Source organism: Pan paniscus, chromosome 11 (assembly GCF_029289425.2).
Source record: "Pan paniscus chromosome 11, NHGRI_mPanPan1-v2.0_pri, whole genome shotgun sequence".
In the NCBI taxonomy this organism is placed as follows: domain Eukaryota; kingdom Metazoa; phylum Chordata; class Mammalia; order Primates; family Hominidae; genus Pan; species Pan paniscus.
This window is the reverse complement of record NC_073260.2, coordinates 120,014,147-120,031,993: the sequence shown is the minus strand read 5'-3', so window position 1 is coordinate 120,031,993 and position 17,847 is coordinate 120,014,147. Positions and strand designations below refer to the sequence as shown.

Below are 17,847 nucleotides of genomic sequence, written 5' to 3'. Positions count from 1 at the left end.
AGAAAAGATCTGTGGAGGATTTGTTCAGTCTGCATGGTGGATGTATACATGTTTATGTTTTTTTTACTTTTCTTTGAAACATTTCAGGATACTCTTTCAAAGAATCAATAATTCAGATTCTGTATACTGAATAGAATTCTAACAAAATTACAATTAAGAAATAAAGTTAATGCCAGTGTTGCATGAGGTTTTTACTCATGTGGTTTGGTTGTAGTGAGGGATCTACAGTAGATGTAGTAGGCAGTTCTGAGACGGCACCCAAAATTGCTACTTCTTGGCAAACATACCCTGCATAATCCCCTTACTTTAAGTGTGGATATGATGGGATTTCACATTCATAATTAGATTACATGCTTTGGCAAAGGTAAAGAGACTTTTGCAAATGTAATTAAAGTCCCTAATCAGTTGATTTTGAGTTAATCAAAACAGATGATCCTGAGTAGGCCTGACTTAATCAAGTGGAAGCCCTTAAAGAGACTGGGCCCATCCTGCTGACTCTGAAGAGGGAAGCCACTGTGTTGTCAGAGGGCCACATGGCAAGGAACAGTAGGACTTGTAGGAGCCGAGAGGAGCCCCTGTTGACAGCCAGTAAGAAATCCTGCAACTACCAGGAAGTGAATCCTGAGAACAGCCTCATGAGCCTGGAAGAGAACCCTAAGCTCCAGGAAGGAATACAGCCTGATTGACACCTTATTAAAGCCTTGTGAGACCCTGAGCAGAGGACTCAGTGTAGCTGTGCTCAGACTCCTGATCCATGGAAATTTTGAAATATTACCTGTGTGTTGTTTTAAGCTACTAAATTTGTGGTGTTTTGTTACACAGCAATAGAAAACTAATGCAGTAGCTGTATCTACCCTGTTGTATGAAAGCAGTTTGTAAATTGACATGCTATATAAACAGTGCTGGTTTTGTTATGGCATTGATTATTCACATTTTATCTGAGTACTATGATCAATACACTAGACTGTTATGGTATACTACATTTGCCATTCTGCTATACCTTCTCTTAGAGCACAATTTTGATTGAGATAATCAAACCAGGTTCTCATTTTAGATAAAATTTCCACAAAAGATCTACAGAAATTGTTTCTAAGCTTATATTACAAAAATGGCAGCACCTATCCAATGCTAATGTCTATGCGAACATCTCTGTTATATGGAGTTTGAGTTTTGAGACCATTTTGTTACCGTTTTGAAGCCACACTATGGGGCTCACTTCACTGATCTAGTAGATATTCTGGGTATCTGTCATGGCAAAGTGGTGAGTCTTCTGAAAAGAAGTGGAATCTGAACTTGAACTTTAGAAAATGCAAGAAATAAAACCCTCCTGAAGTAAGACCAGGAGCACATCAGAAGACTCCCTCATTGGGGTCACAAACTAAGAACGAAAGAATACCCGCCTCTTGTTACTCAGCTTATTCTGTGCATGTTATCCTCTGTGTTTATTTCCCTCTCGTCACCCCCTAGTTTTTAGTAAAGTCTCATTTAAACCTTCTAGTGTAGCTTCTGTTATGCCAGGGATATTAGGAGCATGGACACTTTCATGCACACCACGATGCGGTGATGACAGTGCTAATTGATGAGAGTCTCCCCAAGGGAAAGACATCTGCAGGAACAAGACGCAAAACTGTACAGCCCACCTCCCCTTCTCACAAGAAGATACTTCCTGCATGGAAAATCTTGGAGGACAGGAGTTTGATTTTATTAAAAATGCAAGTTAGAGGGTGGGCACAGTGGCTCATGCCTGTAATCCCAGCACTTTGGGAGGGCCGAGGCAGGCAGATCACGGGGTCAGGAGATCAGGACCATCCTGGCTAACATGGTGAAACCCCGTCTCTACTAAAAATACAAAAACAAAATTAGCTGGGCATGGTGGCCGGTGCCTGTAGTCCCAGCTACTCGGGAGCCTGAGGCAGGAGAATGGCGTGAACCCGGGAGGCGGAGGTTGCAGTGAGCCAAGATCACGCCACTGCACTCCAGCCTGGGAGACAGAGCAAGATTCCGTCTCAAAAAACAAACAAACAAAAAAATCCAAGTTAGATTTTCTGATAGTTTGAGAGTATTCTGGTTTAAGAAGGTGGGAAGAAGTAAAATTGGTTGAGGATCTAAGGTATACAGAGATGATATCAGAGGTTTGATAAATTGAGCCCTAACCTTAACAGTACATGCTTCTCAGTCTACATTCCGAGTTGGCTGTAATATACGCGGCCTCATCCACCCTTACCTCTTTCTTTGTGACACTGATACCCTTATCAACACACTTCATCCACGTCTCTTTCTTGTGCTCTATACACACATATCCATGTCTTCATTAAGCATCTTCCCCTCGGTGTCCCATCCAAAACTTAAATCATCATCTTTAGAATTATCCATATTAACCACTTTGGTAGGTATCACCATCCACCCTGTTACACAAGCTAGAAAACAAGAACCCCAGAACTTCACTTTCTTCCTCATCTCTACTGCCTTCCACCTTCAGACATATAATTTATCACCAAATACTAACTCGTCCACCTCCTAAATTTGTTCCCCTTCTCCACCCTTTAACACCGCTCACCTTGGATCACAGCAGCCACTTACAGGATTCGCACACTGCTTTCTAATGCAAAACTCCTTCCAATGAAGGAGTAAATCCTCCAGAGGCTTCCCACTGCCTTCAGGATCAGCTTCAAATCCTTAGCTTGGCTTATGGGATCCTTCACCACCTGCCTCTTCTTACTTGTGCAGTTACGTACATCTACCTAATTATGGGCCATACTGAATTGCTTGAAGCTGTTTAAATGTGCCAAGATATCCCAGATTTCTGACCTTTAAGCCTTTGCAGTAGTCTTACGAATTCATACTCGTCCTTTCCCAGACAAATGTCTCTACTCTTTTGATGAAACTGTACTGTCTTCCATCCTTAAGGGCAGGGGACATGCATCCAGCTGTCTTTGTAGTCACACAGTGTGCCATGAGGCCTATTTATGTAGGTGCTCAATAAGTGTTTGATGTGTATATATTAGGATAATATACCTATGTATGAGTGAACAAATGAATATGCAGATGAATGAATAAGTGTAAGGAGGAATGAAGGATGAATTAGATAATTAAAAGCCTCTGCCATCAGTCAAAATGAAACTTTGTGTGTGTGTGTGTGTGTTGTAGAGATGGTGTCTCATTATGTTGCCCAGGCTGATCTCAAACTCCTGGGCTCCCACCTTGGCTTCCCAAAGTACTGGAATTATAGGTGTGAGCCACCATACCTGGACGCATTTTTAAAATATATATATACTTGATTACTTCACCACAATAGTGTCCTTTTGCTCATGGCCCATGGGCCTAGTCCCTTTTAGAGTTCTCAGTCACCTGTAAGATACATGCCTTGAATGCTACCAGGTGATAAATTTGAGTTGGACAATGAAGCAAATATTGTACATGTATTTTCTTATTTATTTAGACCAAATAGGCTGAGAGAGTAACTTGAATATTTAAGAGCTTCCTTAAAATGCACCATAAATAATGGAAAGTGAATGACTTGATTACTTCCCTTATTTTGCTCTTATTTTTATTTGGGTTGATGGGAAGGAGGAGGTTTGTGGAGGGGGAGAAAATATGAAACAGTGGAACATGCAAAAAGAGGGCCCAATTCTTCCCTTTCTCTCAATTTCCATGATATAACTAACTGATCTCTCATGGTGGGCAATGGAATATTGTGGATATAGTCTGGATAATTGAATTGTCAAAACCCTCCAATATGGACCACTAATTAAGCACTGAAAGCACAACTAAGTATACTCAGTATGTTAATGATGCAGAATACAATGTAACCTTTGATTCAGGAGCGGCTTCAAGATCCATGGGTCCTGGGAGAAGCAGCAATCCCTCTTCCTGGGCGCAGAGATGCTGGTTTAACACAGTCATGTGTCAGAGAAAACCAGTTCTTCCTGCAGGCCCAAATCCTACCCTAGAGAAACCCATTAGACCTTCACCAAAATCAACTTTTCTTCTGAGTCAGACCGAATTCTTAATTGTAGGTGATAGACCAAAAGGGAAAGATGACTCAATGTAAACAATCGTTGCTATTGACAAAACAGTGCAAACCACATTTCCTGTTGATGGTGGAGTCACCCATGACGGAAAACATTTTTATTGCTTTAATAACACAATTATATTATTTTTTAACTCTTCCCCTTCAAATCCTCTAGCACTTAATATAGTGCTTGGGATATATTTGGATATTAATAAATGCAAAAGTGTTATTGCCTCTTTTTGAATTAACATACTACAAAGAATGTGTTTACTGTACTTTCTTACCTTAAAACTTAAACCTAAAAATGTATGCTAATATGAACCTTTGCTGGATATTTCATGCTTGCCTCTTTGGTCGCTAGGAAAGTCAGCAACATTCAGCAAAATTGTCAAGGATTGGAGCATTTAATAGTTGGCTGATGGTCCACAGGCAAGTCCATCCAAACAGCCAAAGTTGTATTACTCAGTGTTTTTGAAAGATGAAGATTTGGGGTGGAGCCAAGATGGCCAAATAGGAAGAGCTCCAGTCTACAGCTCCCAGCGTGAGCGACTCAGAAGATGGGTGATTTCTGCATTTCCAACTGAGATACCAGGTTCATCTCACTGGGGAGTGTCGGAAAGTGGGTGCAGGACAGTGGGTGCAGTGCACCGTGCGTGAGCCGAAGCAGGGCGAGGCAATGCCTCACCCGGGAAGCGCAAGGGGTCAGGGAATTTCCTTTCCTAGTTAAAGAAAGGGGTGACAGATGGCACCTGGAAAATCGGGTCACTCCCACCCTAATACTGCACTTTTCCAACGGTCTTAGCAAATGGTACACCGGGAGACTATATCCTGCGCCTGGCTCAGAGGGTCCTACGCCCGCAGAGCCTCACTCATTGCTAGCACAGCAGTCTGAGATCAAACTGCAAGGCAGCAGCGAGACTGGGGGAGGGGCGCCCATCACTGTCCAGGCTGGAGTAGGTAAACAAAGCAGCTCGAACAAAGCAAAGGAAGCTCGAACTGGGTGGAGCCCACTGCCCCTCAAGAAGGCCTGCCTGCCTCTGTAGACTCCACCTCTAGGGGCAGGGCAGTGCCAAACAAAAGGCAGCAGAATCCTCTGCAGACTTAAATGTCCCTGTCTGACAGCCTTGAAGAGAATAGTGGTTCTCCCAGCACGCAGCTGGACATCTGAGAACAGGCAGACAGCCTCCTCAAGTGGGTCCCTGACCCCCGAGTAGCCTAACTGGGAGGCACCCCCCAGTAGGGGCAGACTGACACCTCACAAGGCAGGGTAACCCTCTGAGACAAAATTTCCAGAGAAATGATCAGGAAGCAACATCTGCTGTTCACCAATATCCACTGTTCTGCAGCCTCCGCTGCTGATACACAGGCAAAGAGGGTCTGGAGTGGACCTCCAGCAAACTCCAACAGACCTGCAGCTGAGGGTCCTGACTGGTAGAAGGAAAACTAACAAACAGAAAGGACATCCACACCAAAACTCCATCTGTATGTCACCATCATCAAAGACCAAAGGTAGATAAAACCACAAAGATGGGGAAAAAACAGAGCAGAAAAACTGGAAACTCTAAAAATCAGAGTGCCTCTCCTCCTCCAAAGGAACGCAGCTCCTCACCAGCAATGGAACAAAGCTGGATGGAGAATGACTTTGACGAGTTGAGAGAAGAAGGCTTCAGATGATCAAACTACTCTGAGCTAAAGGAGGAAGTTCGAACCCATGGCTAAGAAGTTAAAAACCTCGAAAAAAAATTAGACGAATGGCTAACTAGAATAACCAATGCAGAAAAGTCCTTAAAGGACCTGATGAAGCTGAAAACCAAGGCACGAGAACTACGTGACAAATGCACAAGCCTCAGTAGCCGATTCAATCAACTGGAATAAAGGGTATCAGTGATGGAAGATGAAATGAATGAAATGAAGTGAGAAGAGAAGTTTAGAGAAAAAAGAATAAAAAGAAACGAACAAAGCCTCCAAGAAATATGGGACTATTTGAAAAGACCAAATCTACGTCTGATTGTTGTACCTGAAAGTGATGGGGAGAATGGAAACAAGTTGGAAAACACTCTGCAGAATATTATCCAGGAGAACTTCCCCAACCTAGCAAGTCAGGCCAACATTCAAATTCAGGAAATACAGAGAATGCCACAAAGATACTCCTCGAGAAGAGCAACTCCAACGCACATAATTGTCAGATTCACCAAAGTTGAAATGAAGGAAAAAATGTTAAGGGCAGCCAGAGAGAAAGGTCGGGTTACCCACAAAGGAAAGCCCATCAGACTAACAGCTGATCTCTTGGCAGAAACTCTACAAGCCAGAAGACAGTGGGGGCCAATATGCAACATTCTTATAGAAAAGAATTTTCAACCCAGAATTTCATATCCAGCCAAACGAAGCTTCATAAGTGAAGGAGAAATAAAATACTTTACAGACAAGCAAATGCTGAGAGATTTTGTCACCACCAGGCCTGCCTTACAAGAGCTCCTGAAAGAAGCACTGAACATGGAAAGGAACAACCGGTTCCAGCCACTGCAAAAACATGCCAAATTGTAAAGACCATAGAGGCTAGGAAGAAACTGCATCAACTAACGAGCAAAATAACCAGCTAAGATCATAATGGCAGGATCAAATTCACACATAGCAATATTAACCTTAAATGTAAATGGGCTAAATGCTCCAATTAAAAGACACAGACTGGCAAATTGGATAAAGAGTCAAGACCCATCAGTGTGCTGTATTCAGGAAACCCATCTCATGGGCAGAGACACACATAGGCTCAAAATAAAGGGATGGAGGAAGATCTACCAAGCAAATGGAAAACAAAAAAAGGCAGGGGTTGCAATCCTAGTCTCGGATAAAACAGACTTTAAACCAACAAAGATCAAAAGAGACAAAGAAGGCCATTACATAATGGTAAAGGGATCAATTCAACAAGAAGAGCTAACTATCCTAAATATATATGCACCCAATACAGGAGCACCCAGATTCATAAAGCAAATCCTCAGAGACCTAGAAAGAGACTTAGACTCCTACACAATAATAATGGGAGACTTTAACACCCCACTGTCAACATTAGACAGATCAATGAGACAGAAAGTTAACAAGGATATCCAGGAATTGAACTCAGCTCTGCACCAAGCAGACCTAACAGACATCTACAGAACTCTCCTCCCCAAATCAACAGAACATACATTCTTCTCAGCACCACACCTATTCCAAAATTGACCACTTAGTTGGAAGTAAAGCACTCCTCAGCAAATGTAAAAGAACAGAAATTATAACAAACTGTCTCTCAGACCACAGTGCAATCAAACTAGAACTCAGGATTAAGAAACTCACTCAAAACCACTCAACTACATGGAAACTGAACAACCTGCTCCTGAATGACTACTGGGTACATAACGAAATGAAGGCAGAAATAAAGATGTTCTTTGAAACCAATGAGAACAAAGACACAACACACCAGAATCTCTGGGACACGTTCAAAGCAGTGTGTAGAGGGAAATTTATACCACTAAATGCCCTCAACAGAAAGCAGGAAAGATCTAAAATTGACACCCTAACATCACAATTAAAAGAACTAGAGAGGCAAGACCAAACACATTCAAAAGCTAGCAGAAGGCAAGAAATAACTAAGATCAAAGCAGAACTGAAGGAAATAGAGACACAAAAACCCTTCAAAAAATCAATGAATCCAGGAGCTGGTTTTTTGAAAAGATCAACAAAATAGATACACTGCTAGCAAGAGTAATAAAGAAGAAAACAGAGAAGAATCAAACAGATGCAATTAAAAAATGATAAAGGGGATATCACCACTGATCCCACAGAAATATAGACTACTATCAGAGAATACTATAAACACCTCTACACAAATAAACCAGAAAATCTAGAAGAAATGGATAAATTCCTGGACACATACACCCTCCCAAGACTAAACCAGCAAGAAGTTGAATCTCTGAATAGACCAATAACAGGCTCTGAAATTGAGGCAATAATTAATAGCTTACCAACCAAAAAAAGTCCAGGACCAGATGGATTCACAGCCGAATTCTACCAGAGGTACAAGGAGGTGCTGGTACCATTCCTTCTGAAACTATTCCAATCAATAGAAAAAGAGGGAATCCTCCCTAACTCATGAGGCCAGCATCATCCTGCTACCAAAGCCTGGCAGAGACACAACAAAGAAAGAGAATTTTAGACCAATATCCCTGATGAACATCGATGCAAAAATCCTCAGTAAAATACTGGCAAACCAAATCCAGCAGCACATCAAGAAGCTTATCCACCATGATCTAGTGGGATTCATCCCTGGGATGCAAGGCTGGTTCAACATATGCAAATCAATAAACATAATCCAGCATATAAACAGAACCAACAACAAAAACCATATGATTATCTTAATAGATGCAGAAAAGGCCTTTGACAAAATTCAACAACCCTTCATTCTAAAAACTCTCAATAAATTAGGTATTGATGGGACGTATCTCAAAATAATAAGAGCTATCTATGACAAACCCACAGCCAATATCATACTGAATGGGCAAAAATTGGAAGCATTCCCTTTGAAAACTGGCACAAGACAGAGATGACTTCTCTTACCACTCCTATTCAACATAGTGTTGGAAGTTCTGGCCAGGGCAGTCAGGCTGGAGAAGGAAATAAAGGGTATTCAATTAGGAAAAGAGAAGTCAAATTGTCCCTGTTTGCAGAAGACATGATTGTATATCTAGAAAACCCCACTGTCTCAGCCCAAAATCTCCTTAAGCTGATAGGCAACTTCAGCAAAGTCTCAGGATACAAAATCAATGTGCAAAAAATCGCAAGCATTCTTATACACCAATAACAGACAGAGAGCCAAATCATGAGTGAACTCCCATTCACAATTGCTTCAAAGAGAATAAAATACCTAGAAATCCAACTTATAAGGGATGTGAAGGACCTCTTCAAGGAGAACTACAAACCACTGCTCAGTGAAATAAAAGAGGACACAAACAAATGGAAGAACATTCCATGCTCATGGGTAGGAAGAATCAATATTGTGAAAACGGCCATACTGCCCAAGGTAATTTACAGATTCAATGCCATCCCCATCAGTCTACCAATGACTTTCTTCACAGAATTGGAAAAAACTACTTTAAAGTTCATATGGAACCAAAATAGAGCCCGCATCGCCAAGTCAATCCTAAGCCAAAAGAACAAAGCTGGAGGCATCACGCTACCTGACTTCAAACTATACTACAAGGCTACAGTAACCAAAACAGCATGGTACTGGTACCAAAACAGAGAGATAGACCAATGGAAAGAAATAATGCTACCTATCTACAACCATCTGATCTTTGACAAACCTGACAAAAACAAGAAATGGGGAAAGGATTCCCTATTTAATAAATGGTGCTGGGAAAACTAGCTAGCCATGTGTAGAAAGCTGAAACTGGATCCCTTCCTTACACCTTATACAAAAATTAATTCAAGATGGATTAAAGACTTAAATGTTAGACCTAAAACCATAAAAACCCTAGAAGAAAACCTAGGCAATACCATTCAGGACATCGGCATGGGCAAGGACTTCATGTCTAAAACACCAAAAGCAATGGCAACAAAAGCCAAAACTGACAAATGGGATCTCATTAAACCAAAGAGCTTCTGCACAGCAAAAGAAACTACCATCAGAGTGAACAGGCAACCTACAGAATGGGAGAAAACTTTTGCAATCTACTCATCTGACAAAGGGCTAATACCCAGAATCTACAATGAACTCAAACAAATGTACAAGAAAAAAAAACAAACAGCCCCATCAAAAAGTGGGCGAAGGATATGAACAGACACTTCTCAAAAGAAGACATTTATGCAGCCAACAGACACATGAAAAAATGCTGATCATCACTGGCCATCAGAGAAATGCAAATCAAAACCACATTGAGATACCATCTCACACCAGTTAGAATGGCAATCATTAAAAAGTCAGGAAACAACAGGTGCTGGAGAGGATGTGGAGAAACAGGAACACTTTTACACTGTTGGTGGGACTGTAAACCAGTTCAACCATTGTGGAAGTCAGTGTGGCGATTCCTCAGGGATCTTGAACTAGAAACACCATTTGACCTGGCAATCCCATTATTGGGTATATACCCAAAGGATTATAAATCATGCTGCCATAAAGACACATGCACATGTATGTTTATTGCAGCATTATTCACAATAGCAAAGACTTGCAACCAAGCCAAATGTCCAACAATGATAGACTGGATTAAGAAAATGTGGCACATATACACCATGGAATACTATGCAGCCATAAAAAATGATGAGTTCATGTCCTTTGTAGGGACATGGATGAAGCTGGAAACCATCATTCTCAGCAAACTATCGCAAGGACAAAAAACCAAACACTGCATGTTCTCACTCATAGGTGGGAATTGAACAATGAGAACACATGGACACAGGAAGGGGAACATCACACTCTGGGGACTGTTGTGGGGTAGGGGGAGGAGGGAGGGATAGCATTAGGAGATATACCTAATGTTAAATGACGAGTTGTTGGGTGCAGCACACAAACATGGCACATGTATACACATGTAACTAACCTGCACATTGTGCACATGTACCCTAAAACTTAAAGTATAATAATAAAAAAAAAAGATGAAGACGTTTAATGTGGGGGAAATGCTTATGACTTAACATTAAATGAAAATTGCTTTTAAAAAAAATCACATGCTACAACATGGATGTACCTTGAAAACATGCTACGTGAAATAAGCCAGATACAAAAGGCTGCATCTTGTATGATTACATTTATAGGAAATGCCAGATTAGGCAAATCCATAGAGACAGAAAAGTAGATTAGTGGTTACCAGGAGCCCTTGGGGGTAGGGAGAAGTGGGGAGTGACTAACAGGTGTGGAATTTTGAGGGGGTAATGGAAATACTGGAACTAGACATTGGTGACAGTTGTACAACATTGAATGTTAAAAACCATGGAATTATATACTTTAAAATGGTAAATTTTATGTTATATGAATTTGATCTCAAAAAAAATTTACAAAAAACTACATATATAGCCATTAAAAATTATGAGATATTTCAGCAGAATACAGATTGTAAATAATTTTTTAAATTATAGGAGATAATATACAAGACAATTCATTTGAAATGTTTAGTTCAAGGCCTGACATATAGTATGTGTTTAGTATATCTGAGACAGGTCTCAGTTAATTAAGAAAGCTTATTTTGCCAAAGTTAAGGACTCACCTGTGACAGCCTCAGGAGGTCCTGAGGACATGTGCCCAAGGTGGTCAGGGCACAGCTTGGTTTTGTACATTTTAGGGAGATATGAGATATCAATCAGTATATGTAAGATTTACATTGGTTCGGTCCAGAAAAGGCCTGACAACTTGAAGCAGGCAGGCAGCTTCCAGGTGACAGTTAGGTAAGAGACAAATGGTTGCATTCTTCTGAGTTTCTGATTAGCCTTTCCAAAGGAGGCAATGAGATATAAAATTATCTTTGAGCGGAGGGATAACTTTGAATAGAAGAGCAGGAAGATTTGCCCTAAGCAGTTGCCAGCTTGACTTTTCCCTTTAGCTTAGGGATTTTGGGGCTCCAAGATTTATTTTCCTTTCACAGCTGCAATATATAAGGAAAAATAGAAACAATACAACCTTGGATGTATTTGAGTTGGTGAGTTTGTGGATGAATTTTTGCATTTATTTTTATTTCAGGCAGAGCTGCTATAATATATTGCCAGTATAGTAAATACTTTATTTAAAGGATTTGAAAATAAAAAATAAAAGCTTTATGGACTCCAGCATCTGTGCTTTGAGCCGGAATTCCCGTGAAGAGCCTGTATTGGTGGAGCTACTCAGCTCTTTAGGGAGGCAGGAAGAGATGAGAAAGGGATACAGATATTACAGCCTAAGGGCAGGATGGAGAAACTATCCGTCTATTTATCCACTGAATGCATGTAGTCATTTGTCAGTAAGTGTTCTTCTAAACTTATTTACTCATCATCAACGTTCATCTTAGATTAGCTCCCAAAGGGCAAAAAGACACATAATTAATTTGCTTAATGTAGTGCCTAGCATGATGACATGGCGAGATATGTTTTAGCAATAATTAAAAATACTTTTTCCTTTGCCAGTAATTCTTATTTAATCAAGCCAAAATTAATTTACATACTGGAGAACTACTCTATGGCTTTCATTTAAAAAAACAACAGATGATTTCAATCTCTTTTCTGCAAATACCCCAAAAGAAGAACAATGCTGTTTTCATAAATCTTAGTCAAATGAAATTCAGCTACTGTCCCCAGGTTAATTTTATAACTGTAAAAAGTGTGTGTGCATAAGAACAAAGGCTGGTTAGGACCTGGAAAAAACGAGAGAGGGAGAGATAGACTGATGTAATGATATGTGACTTTTTTGTTCTTTTCTGATTCCCAGTATTGTTTCCTGAACAATATTTTTTTATAAACTTAGGAACAAAAAACAAATCACTTCAGAACCTCTGAGACAAGGCTGTGGACTGGCAGTTGTTTTTTGAGACAACATGGAAGAAATGATATTCTGTGCATCTTCTCTTTTAAACTTTCATCTTTGAACTTAAAGATGATCCCTAGCTGAGATCATGGGTGTTTTCCTCCCATGTTTCTGTCTTCGTGTTTTACCAACTTATTTATTTATTTGTTTTTGAGATGGAATCTCACTCTGTCATCTAGGCTGGAGTACAGTGGCATGATCTTGGCTCACTGCAACCTCTGCCTCCCAGGTTCAAGCGATTCTCCTGCCTCAGCCTCCTGAGTAGCTGGGACTACAGGTACACACCACCAAGCCTGGCTAATTTTTGTATTTTTAGTAGAGATGGGGTTTCACCAGCTTGGCCAGGATGGTCTCAAACTCCTGACCTCGTGATCCATCTGCCTTGGCCTCCCAAAGTGCTGGGATTACAGCCATGAGCCACTGTACCCGACCTTACCAACTTACTTATATTTAGCATAAAAGCTGGAGAAAGCGATAGGGACAGGAGGCAGAGAAATTCTGGGCAGAAGAGGGCAGTCCCCAGCAAGGGCCTCACTCTGAAGCCTGGACCCATGGCCCAAAGTGAGAACATACCTTCTTGTTTTCCTGCTCAAATGTTGCCTTTTCCAAAACCACCCATGGCCCTCCTGCCACCCATCATGTGCCCATAAAAACCCCAGTCTCCAACAGCAGAGAGAGGAGAAGAGGAGAAGCAGCTAGACATGGGAGAGAAGCAGCTTGACTTCAAAGGAATGGCTTGACAGTGTTACCTCAGGGAGGAGTCTGGCCAGGGATGGCCATACTCTGGGGGAAGATTATCCCACTCCATCCCCTTTTCAGCTCCCCTCCATTGAAAGCCATGTTCATCAGCAATAAAATCCTCCACATTCACCACCCTTCAATTCGTTCATGTGACCTGATTATTCCTGGACACCAAACAAGAGCTCGGGTGCCATGGGTGAGGATGCTAAAGGCTGTCACACTGACCCTGTGCTCTCGGTAGAGAGCAACTGTCTCATGCAAAAAGGCAGAGGGCCCACTGAACTGTTGACACTTAAGCCGTCCGTGGATGGCAAAAGCTAAAACAGCGCTGACTAAAACACATGCCCTCTGGGGCTTCAGGGGTAGTGGGCACCCACCAGACACTGCCTCAGGACTCTGCACGGAGTTCGCTCCAGCTGATGCCCAGAAGCACTCACCCCGGCTCCTGTACCTGCTCACCTGTGGACTCCCTTCTGCAAGGGGTGAAGTGCAATGGGTCCAAGTGAGTGGAGTTTGCCCCTGCCAGTGACAAAGCGGCCAGCTAGATCCAGCACCCGTGCACTGCAGTTCCCACCTACAACGGTGTCAGGGAAATTTCCTGCTTCAAAAGCACAGGCAGCTTTCTTGGAAATGAGATAATGTGATCTCATTTTAAAGTTGAGGACATCAAGGCTCAGAGGTGATTAGAGGCATTAGAAGGGACTTCTGAAGACAGCTAATCTAACCCTTGAAAATAGGAGAAGTTAAAGTTATGGCCCAGGTTCCACACCTCACAATTGGTGGAACCAGGCTTGAGCCTGCTTGCCTAACACCAGTGTCCTTCCCAAGCTTCCCAAGCATCTGCTTGAAATTACCTGTGTCTGTGGTGGGAAGGAAGCGCAAGAATGGTGTCCTGTGTCCATTGCTGGGGCTGTGGGGGTCCAGGTACTTAGTTTACTTTCGGGAATTCCTTGTTGGCTCTGCTGAAGTCCTTCCTGCTACACCGTTCAGGGAAATTGTTGATCTTGTCAACCTGAAATAATCAAAAGGATCAGAATCCAGTTTTAAAGAGTTTATTCAAGCAAAAAGCTGGGAATAGCCATCCAAGAATCATGGACTCTAGAGAAATGGGGTCAGTGCTTTGAAGTTAAAAGTTAAGTACTTGCTTCTATACAGCAAACAAAGAAGTTTAGTAGGATTATAATATTTTCTATACAAGGCTGGTTTATGAGTGACAGTTTAGTTCGTTTGTTTTCTTTACCATACAGCTTGTTTTCATTTCCTTTCCAACTTAAAAGCAAGTATTTAACATTCCATCCTAGTTAGTGTGATAACCATGAAGCCTTTGTGTGAAAGAGGAAAGAGGGAGGCTAGTCTATAATGAAGATCCACACTTAGAGAGAAAGGGTCTTCCCTGGCACCCTTTAGTAATTTACAACACTTTACCAAACAATGTAGGTAAGGAAAAGGCTAATCTATAATCAGAGAAACAAAGGTTACAGCTGCCTATTTATGTGACTCAGATTCCATAATCACATTCCCTTAAGGGTCAAAATAAAGTTTCAACGGCTGAGATTTTCAATTATGTATTTTCATAATCTTTACCTTTCTTAGTTCTGGGAGTGGCCTTACCAGGTGGGCCTGGCCTGCATACTCCCAGAAGGGCAGTTATTCCTAGCAGCCTTTGGCTTTGGGAACCTCTCCATAATTCTTAATCCAGCCCAAGGTTCTGACTCTGTTAATGGGTAAAGAAAGGTTATGCCCTGTGAGACTCTGACCTCTTCTTGGGACCTGGAAAATCTTCTGGTGATTTTCCTCATCCCGAATCTGCTGTTTCTAAACTGCTTGAGACCAAGATAAAGCACACCAATTTACAAGGCATAACTCCTAGGTGAGGTCATTCACTAGCCATTTCTTGTATTTGAGGGTCTCAGTGTGACATCTCTGAATATCCCAACTTCATTTCCAGCACAGATTGGTATTTCTATTCTTCTTTTTAGAAAGGAAAGGAGAGGGGAGGGGAGGGGGAAAGGAAAAGGAAAGGGAGAGACACGGAGGGAGGGAGGAAGGAAGGAATAATGGAGTACAATTTGTGGCACTCAATTTCAAGAACAAGCTTGATAGAAAGTTGTAATTGCCAAATACAGTAACCTACTTGGGGTACATGTCACCTTTTATTGCTTTCAAGCTACTGTACCTGGCAACTCTTATTTCTCCCTTTAAAAAAATCCTGTGTCTGGCTAAAACCTGAAAAATAGCAAGTACATATCTTTCTAATGACCCTACATTAATTTAGCACGGAGATAATTAGAGGCACAGTTAATCATTAGTAATATAAGCCCTGAGATTGGGGCACATGGGCTTCTCTTGCTATTCAACAGAGTCCTTGTGTGGCTAGTGTTTGAGCACAGACACATCTTTATTTTTTACATACTGAGCTTTCTTTGACATACAAGCCAAAAATTTACTTGAAGCAACCTGAATAGTATGAGAGAGAATATTTGTTTTTTAAAGTCCTGGGAATTACAGTGTATCCTTAGGGCATAATATAGGTATGTTCACACAGAACAGCTGAACACAGGCAGTTTATAAAGCAGGAAGTGAGCACATGGTACTTTTTAAATTTACTTAAAATACTTTGAATTCTTGGTGTTCTTATCCATTCAAGAGTCTCTAACACTAGGGTTGTAAAATAGAAACCAAATAGCATTGATAATAGAGTTTTGTTTCATCTTTATCTTAGCTACAATTTGGGAAATGTTTATGTTTGTTCCAAAAATGATTTAAAATTGTGTATTCACAATGCAGTAGTGTGTAAACACTACTGAATCACCAGAAATGCATCCAGTAGTGCATGCACAAAATAGAGATCAAGGCAAAGGTAGAATAGGGAAATAAAATTAAGCTAAGGATAAGGTTAGTATACAAAATGCATCTTGTGAGGTTCATCTATTTGGTCTACTAGTGGGCATGGGAAGGATGCCTGAATTTAAGTGAAAATTCTAGTACTGATTATAATTCACATATTCTTTCATTGCCCTAGAGTTTTTAATTGTGCACAAATAAGTCTTGGTATTCACAAACTAATTACTTGAGTTTTTAGGTTCACATATCCAGTGATATCCTCCTTGAGTCTTTCTGCCACTTAGTCATTTTACTTCCAAGTATCATGACATCCAACAGAGGCTGATGAAGGAAAAAAGATGCAAAAGTCATCCCATTTATTTTTTTGCCCTAAAATAAGAGTGTGTATATTGGGAGAAGGAAAGGGTAAAGCAGTTAGATGTTATTAGAAATACTTGGAAGAGAATAGAAATAAAAATTTGTGATTTTTAGTTATTAAAGTGATCATTAAATTGTGTTATCAATACAACTGAAGGATTTCAATATGGGCATCTTGTTAAGGAAAAGCTTTCAGAGAATGGTAACATTTCTTAATAGTGAACATGTCCCTACACTCACATAATTATAAGCCTTCATGTACAAGGTACTCAAAATCAGAAACTTTGTAAAAAGCCTTTTAATCAGATAAACCTGAATATATCATTATCTAGAAATAACTGAAAAGAGTGCAAAACATTAGAGAACAGTCATTTGATAATATGGTAAATAAATCAATAGGCTATTATATTCCTATTAAAATTATAAAAGTTGCATAAACAGGAAAGATTACACAAATATACCATAAAAAGTACTTATAATAAAAATATGAGAAAAATACAAACTGATATGTAAACTATAAAATATGTAAAATAGCCAAGCATGGTGGTTCACACCTGTAATCCCAGCACTTTGGGAAGTCGAGGTGGGCAGATCACTTGAGGCCAGGAGTTCCAGACCAGCCTGGGCAACCTAATGAAACCCTCTCAAAAAAAAAAAAAAAAAAATTAGCTGGACATGGTGGTGTGCATATAGTCCTAGCTACTCGGGAGGCTGAGGTGGGAGGATCGATTGAGCCTGGAAGGTTGAGGCTGCAGTGAGCCGAGATGGTACCACTGTACTCTAGGCTGGGTGACAGAGTGAGACCCTGTCTCAATAAAAATAATAAAATATGTAAAATATCTCTGCAGGTAGAAAAAGGTGGTGTGTGAATGCAAAAGAGTTATACTGGATTGACTAAGATGATTTTTTTTCTCACAGTATTCTTTGATATTTTGTCATAATAAGTGTAATTGATAGCGAAGAAATGACAACAAAGCTTTCATGTATAGAATACTTTTTACAGATTTACTGAATAATGTTTACTTTCTGTTCACTGTCTTTTAAAATATAATTTCAGTCTAGATTTTACAGACTCATGGGAAATGATCTAAACTATTTTTCTTGCCATTAAAATGTGCATTTGGGAGTATTTTTCCATAGACATAGATACAGGAGAACTCAATAATGTTCCTCTTCCTTCTTTCCAACTCTTGTTTTCCTTAGGCATTACCACAGGAGTCTTGGTTCGAGAACACAGCAATCTCTCAACTCTAGAGAAATTCTACTTTGCTTTTCCTGGAGAAATTCTAATGCGGATGCTGAAACTCATCATTTTGCCATTAATTATATCCAGCATGATTACAGGTACCTTGAGAAAACTGATGTTCTCTAT

The 17,847-nt window shown here is 40.5% G+C and overlaps 2 protein-coding genes across 13 annotated transcripts in view; one reads left to right on the top strand and one right to left on the bottom strand.

Moving 5' to 3' along the window:
- Positions 1–17,847, bottom strand: part of SPATA6L (spermatogenesis associated 6 like) — a 170,222-nt gene that overhangs the window by 27,809 nt on the left and 124,566 nt on the right. For 9 of the 11 annotated variants that reach the window (XR_008619788.2, XR_008619795.2, XR_008619798.2 and 6 more), the window contains one exon: positions 14,129–14,286. The gene's annotated coding sequence lies outside the window, so the exon portion shown is untranslated. Of the gene's footprint in view, positions 1–9,529; positions 14,287–17,847 lie in introns of those variants that run through there. The other 2 variants (XR_010109174.1, XR_010109176.1) reach the window with 1 other exon arrangement.
- SLC1A1 (solute carrier family 1 member 1) overlaps positions 1–17,847 on the top strand; it is a 98,152-nt gene that overhangs the window by 36,731 nt on the left and 43,574 nt on the right. Inside the window, exon 2 of one of the 2 annotated variants that reach the window (XM_003823361.4) lies at positions 17,679–17,819. The exons of the other annotated variant lie outside the window; for it this stretch is intronic. Coding sequence (XP_003823409.2) covers positions 17,679–17,819 — 141 coding nt within the window. The remainder of the gene's footprint in view (positions 1–17,678; positions 17,820–17,847) is intronic. 2 annotated transcript variants of the gene reach the window in all.